The sequence below is a fragment of the Stegastes partitus genome, unplaced genomic scaffold (assembly GCF_000690725.1).
Source record: "Stegastes partitus isolate 25-593 unplaced genomic scaffold, Stegastes_partitus-1.0.2 Scaffold198, whole genome shotgun sequence".
NCBI classification, from domain to species: domain Eukaryota; kingdom Metazoa; phylum Chordata; class Actinopteri; family Pomacentridae; genus Stegastes; species Stegastes partitus.
Genome location: NW_007577929.1, coordinates 399,683 through 406,438, shown reverse-complemented (window position 1 = coordinate 406,438; position 6,756 = coordinate 399,683). Strand labels below are relative to the sequence as shown.

Below are 6,756 nucleotides of genomic sequence, written 5' to 3'. Positions count from 1 at the left end.
TTTTCAGTTATCTTAGAATACCAAACAGTGCATTGAGCTAGATCTTTAGGTTGTTCAGGCTTCATTTGTATCCATTCTGATGAATATCAAGAACAAGTTATACAGCCTGGGACAACAAGGCAGCTGGTTCTTGGCTCTGCTCAACTCAGTTGGGTCCCTGCAAATGTGCAAACATGCTAATCATCAGCTTGCTTCCAACTTTTACTCATTTCTTGCATATCCTGTAAAATACATGCCAGAGAGAAGTAGAAAATGTCAGTTAAATAATTCTTTTAAAATGTGACCAATCACTGTAGTAAAAATACTCCCTCCAAGAAACTACGGCTTGAGGGGATTCATTTACCGCTTTATCCTCCTCATTAGATTTTTTTGCCTTCACTAAAACTCTATCTTTCTATTTGGTGTCAAGTTAGAATAGGGCAGACAACCTTGCAACATTTCAATGGGAGAGAGACAGAGGCAGCTGGAAATGGCGACACGCCAATATGCTCGCATTTAAATACACTGCAAGACCAGATCACCGCAGATTAAGAGAAGGAGAGTGAAAAATCCTGCATATTAGAAAGGCTTTTCATTCAAGAAGAGCTAAATCTAGGCAAAAGTAAAGCCGGAGGAAAATGAAAACAAATGCATGAGTAATCCACATGAGAAACCCGAGGAACTGGCACTAGCTGTTAAGAGTAATTGCTTCCATCCAGAAAACTAGCACTAATGTTTACAGTTTCAAATGGAGTATGGTATGGATCCTTACACTTCTTTAAATCTGAAGAGAGAGGAAGGGAATGCATAAGAGGGAGACAGTGAGGGAGAGAGGGAAAGAGGTGACAGAAAAGGGGAGAAAGGGAGCAGGGGGAGGAAATAAGAAGAAGATCAAGCCCATGAATGAGCTGCATGCACATTATGAAACAAAGAAGCCCTTTGAAGCTCTTTCAGTCAGAAGCAGTTTCATGGTAAAACAAGAAAAAGCATCCTCTTTAAAGAGATAAGCTTCATGCTGCACATAATGTTGGAAGAGATTACTCTGTCTAGGCACAGCTATCAAATGAGATTAAGATATATACATTCTCCTTATTCAAGAGAGGAACATTTCAACCAAATTGTGAGCACAAGAGTCCTCAGCAGGTTTCAAAATCTAGAACTGTCCTCGTGCCAGCATAGCGTTGTAGCCGTCACGAGGAAACGTGCAGCAGCAGCATGTAAATTATTGTGTACTCTGAAAAATTGCTTGCAGAGGGAATGTTGTCAACATGTTAGTGATTGACAGAACTACTTAAAACAGGCAACGCTGCAGCAACGATCTTTCAGAGCCTATTTTGTGATCCTTCTGGCAAGCAGAAGTCATATACGGATAAGCAGACATGGCATATAAAACTCTGTGTTGAAATGTAGAGAAACTGCCCTGGATGGATAAACTCTGCTGAATCTTTATGCACATTGCAGAACTATTTCTGTCATAACTGAAAGGTCCAAGACAACATTCTGGGGGCTGTATTGTTAAGCACTACTCCATCCATACAGAGCTGCTCAATCCTCAGTTGTTTGAATAGTTCACAGATTCGGCACAGTAGCTCAGTATCTGCACGCTGATATTTGGCAAAGCCTGATGTTAATAGTAGGATGTTGAGTTAGCATGTGTCAAAGGGAATGCTGCACAATGATTTATGAGCCAGCATTTCCTCTATGCTTTTGTCTTGGTTTCACACAATTTTACAACTGACAAGACAGCACTCACCGCATTTCAATAAGTTGAAGAGAGCTATCTCTCAGGCTGTGCATCCTCCTGAATGCAGAATTAGTCTGGTGGATTGTGATAAGATCTGGGGCAGGCTAAGAAAAGGCCAAATACTAGCATGAATCACTCACTGGAAACCTTAAGGCTGAGCGAGAAGGACAAAGCTCTCTAAACGGCCAAGTGTGCACATTACACCGTGCCTCACTCGTCCACCAGGCATATACTGTACAGGTACACCTCAACTTTGATGAGCTGCCTGTCATTCCGCATTACAGCTCCACGGGTCTCTGTGGCCGGGGAGGGATGAGGGCACTGTACATGCAGGGGGGGGCGTGTGCGGTACACAATCTAATCAGAGTTGGCTAATTTAAATGAAAATGATTGAGGGACACTGACAGAAGCAAAGGTGGCAGATGATGAGGGACGGATGACTCTGAACCCCAATCTGCAGAGAGCGCCTCAGATTATCAGTGGAGGCATCTTTCAGTCAAGTTGATGACCTTATTAAAACTCAGAGGAGACTCAGATTGGGCTGTGAATATATCAGGAGGACTCTAGTCACGATGATGCCCATGGATGGGACTAAATAGACAGAGGTATTCATCACAAGCTATAGCGCCTCTTTATAATGCTGATAGAAACTCACTTTCTCTCTCTCTTTCTTCCTCTTATTTTTCCCTCTCTCTCTCTATCCTTCATCCACTTTTGCCCCTGGCCATGATCTCATGCATATAATTAAGACAAAAGGACCTGGGAATTGTTTGTCTCCTTTTGTCAACCCCTTGAAGAAGATAATGTGTCAAAATAGGATGCTAATGAAAAGTGGAAATGCTTGACAGGGAGCTCTCTGCCCCAAAAAATGCAACGCCTATACACAGTATGCAATGAATTAATCAGAATGTTCTCGCTACTTGGAAATGAAGTTTGAATAAATTTTGCATCTTCAAATAATTTTGGGAATAAAAATGGTCAGACTCAGGTTTGGAGTATCGGCGAAAAAAGACCACTTCACCCACTCAAAAATCTTAGGTATGTTTCAGATAGACGTTTAACAATCAAGTGGTTTGCCCTGGAAATAACCTCAGGAAAAAAATAAAAAATAACGAGGCAGCTGACAGAAAGTTAAGCCTAAGAGCCCTCCAGATTGCCCAACCAAAATACAGACATCCACTTCATCATCTTGTTTATCAGTGAAGCATAGCCCAGCCAGTAACAGAACGTTGATCTAAATAAAATGATTTGGAGAAGTTTCCCCACTTTAAACATGTTGAAATATACTGACATAAATGCAGCTCGGATTAATGTAGCATGTGATGCCCCAGAATTATACAACGCTGGAACAAAGAACGGGACCAATGTTTGTGGAAAAAGCCAAAACCCTCCAGCAAAAACCAACAGTAGAATCTCTTTTGGTGTGTGTGTGTGTGTGTGTGTGTGTGTGTTGACCTGAGTTATCGTGTGAATATGTAAAGTGGTCGAATCTCTTTTCATGGGAGATCTTACTCCAGCCATGCATGTGATTGCTTTCTCTGACCTTGACCATTTCTTAGGACAACCCCTCTGCAATTCAGGTGACGTAACACACTGCTGCACTGATAGCAGAGTTTCACTCTAAGTATGATTACCGACCATTATGAGTGCGGCCGGAGCGCCGTGTAGGACGAAATTACCCCGTTGTCCCTTTCAGATTTGAAAAAGAGACAAAGTTGTACATGAAAGTGGCTTCCGTGTTTCTTTCCTTTGTTCTGTATGTTGACAGCTCAGGGAAGTTACATGTGGAGTGACGGACCACTGACTGTGGCTCACTGTGCTACACAATGGCAGCAATTTTAGCACCGTGGCCTGCACAACACAAGCAAAACTGGGCAAACTATCATTCCGAGGGAGTTTCTAAGACAAATCTCACAGGACCATACAAAGATAGTCCAAGGGTGGCTTAGCGGCCAAGAGCTATTCTAGGAAATGCTTGCACATTCCTTCCCCACTAAACCCCTGGCTTTCCACTGCACTCCTGAAATAAAAGATACCAAAGGCTGAAAATGTCTCCGCCTCCTTTAATGCTTCTCATCGTGTTTTACTCATATGGAACCTGGGACACAAGGAAATTAATCTCGAGTACAATGCGAATATAATGGGAAGAAGTGAATCAGGGACGCAGAGACAAGGCTTCTGTAAGAAGAATTGCTTGCACAAGATAATACAACCACAGCCTAGGCACATGTTTTAGAAACCTATATATTGTGAAAAGGGCAAAGCAAATGATTGCAGATGATCATCATAATGAGCAGAACATTTGGTTGGTGCTTTTCCAGGCATGAACAATTCAGGACATTGCGTTGGAGAGGTCTTGGCAATGGGGAGGCTCTTTAAAAATGCAAATTGGTATTCAAGGCAGACACAGACAGCAACGATTCTGTTCATTCCGGCACAGTGTTAACTTCATCTGAGACGCCAAGATGGACTTGTCATTTCTGTCTCACACCGTGCTCTCAAATACAGCAACCTTTCTGTATTTATTATGTTTAGGGTTTCCTCCAGAGTGCTTGCATCTCCCTTTTTAATTACACTTCATTTGTATGAGCTCATGTCATCCTCAATATTCATCTATCCACAACGCATAACGTGTTGTCTAGACTGTAAATGAAGAATGCACGATAGTATCTTACATTTCTGAGTTTAGAGCCGACTCTATTAGAAATCAGAGAGTATTGCACTGCAGTTTAATAGAACATCAACTCGATAGTGGAGAAGAAAAAAAAATCTAGTTCTGCATAAGACACCTATTAGCATAATACAGTTAATTCATTCCTTCTTGTTTTAATCTACTATGTTCACTACATGTAACCTGTTGCTGGAAATTGGACATGCAGTATGTGCTGCGTCTGCACTTCCTGCTGCATGCTCTCTGATATTACTGTACATAGGGAAAATGTAGGCTTTTTTTATAGCCTTCTCTCATGATGAAATAAAGCATATGGAAATATTAATGGCTGGTATAACACATTTTAGGCTTTGCAACATATTCCACTATATGAAAAAGTAGGTCATATTTTCAATGCAGTCTAAATTAATTTCCTGTATGGATATACACTACAGCGGTGCACAGCTATGGCACTGTAGCACGTTCATGGAACAAGCTAATGCAGAATCTGAATCATATTATATGAAATCCAAAGAACTGGCAGGGAAAAATAACGTAAGCGCTCACTAATTAAAAGTAGTCAACTAATCAGACCTGATGCAGATAGGTGGCATGCTGAAGGCATAACAGCGTGTCAGAGCATAATCATTAATGTGTGTGCTGAATATTCTGCTTGCATTGCAGACAGTCAACCACTGGGTTATTTGAAAAGGACAATTAATTTTATACTTTCAATTCCGTTTTTTTGTCTTTGTCTGTGTTTTTTTCTCAGAGACAATTTACTACAATGTTTTTTGGGTCTATCAAATGTATGGTGGATATTGTCTGGTACTTATGTTGGAAAAAGCCAATTAAAAGCTATTTGTTCTGTTAAGTCTTTCAAGACCAGACCAATAACTTGAACCCTGTTCCTGTAACACAAGAGTTCGGGCTCATATCTTTCACTATCAATTCCTTTCACTCATTCCCTATTCAATTTAATTAATTTGTACAGAATGGTTCTTGCACGAGGTTGCAGACATGCAGTAATAGCCTCTATCAGCTTCACTTTTAGTAGAGTACATCTGTAAGAATCTTTACTTGGAAATTCATTTTTAGATACTTGGATGTTTTAAATCGCTGAACCTTAGCTGGCAGTTTGGCTACGATCAAATCAAACAGGGATGTATAGGAGTCGTGACTGGCATGTACTCAGAGAAAGTTACAGCCCCTGCGTTAGGCAAATCAAATTATAATTCATAAACGAATCGAACGGACCCTCAGAAACAGCTTTTGTAACAACAAGAAAACCCTTTTGTCACCTGGAGTGACATCGAAAATGAATGTTTTGATAGATGCAGTCACATAAGCCTCATTTTAAAACTTCAGTGTCACAAATCAAAAAACTAACGATCAAGCTCCAGCACTGTGGTTCAAGCCATACATCTTTATGATGGCGATTGTGAATGCTTACTTCTTAACAGTCAGTTTTTTAAAAGTAGCTGACAACTACAGCAAAGGCACTATTTGTTCATAATCCTCCTGATTAATACATCTTGCCTCAAAATGAAGACAACTGAGGCTTCCCAGTATCCAAAGCAAAATGTCTACTCATGACATTTTAATTATACTTATGAGTGAAGAAAACAGATTATTCCTCACCTTGACTAGTTCATAATGTTGGATCCCATTGATCCCAACGTCTGGGTCAAACGCCGAGGGCACCGGGTACCGGGTGTTGATGGCTGTGTTCTCTGGGATGGAGATGTTTATTACAGTGGACTGGAAAAGTGGAGCGTTGTCGTTCACGTCCTCAATCAGGAAGCGGATCTTGACCAATCTGAAGATCTCATCGGGCAGCACAGCCACCTCAATCTCATAATAGCAGCGTTTCTCAGTGAAGACCCCCGAGCACAACTTCTCCCGGTCGATCCTGTGATTGGTGGTAAAGATCTCTCCCGTGTTCGCCTCCACCCTCACCAAAGGCACGTCACCTGTCTTGTACACAGGCTTGAACTGCAGCGGCGAGGATAGCCTGATGCTGGGGTCTAGATTGAGGTCCAGGTCCTTGCGCAGATTCCCGATGCGGACGTTCTCCGGCTGCTCCTCCTTCACCGTGTAGTCCCTCTCCTGGGCCCGGCATAGTAAGACCACACAGGTGAGCGATATCACCAGCACATGAGCCCGACTTGCTAGGTCCATACTCAAGAGTAGACGAGAGCTTCACTTCTACTGCAGCAATTCTGTCACAAGAGAGAGAGAGAGAGAGAGAAAAAAAAAAAAAAGAAGAGGAGAGAAAGACAGAACACACAATGTCAATGCACAAAATTACATGGCATTCAAATTCTGCTGTAATTAGTACTATTTTCCCTCACGGAGAGTTTTCAACTTGACCTCTTCATCC

At 41.7% G+C, this 6,756-nt stretch overlaps 1 protein-coding gene across 1 annotated transcript in view; it reads right to left on the bottom strand.

The window, feature by feature from the left end:
* The window catches only part of pcdh11 (protocadherin 11), a 119,895-nt gene extending 113,341 nt beyond the window's left edge, over positions 1 to 6,554 (bottom strand). Inside the window, exon 1 of the mRNA XM_008280543.1 lies at positions 6,015 to 6,554. Coding sequence (XP_008278765.1) covers positions 6,015 to 6,554 — 540 coding nt within the window. The remainder of the gene's footprint in view (positions 1 to 6,014) is intronic.
* Between the last annotated feature and the right edge of the window lie 202 nt (positions 6,555 to 6,756).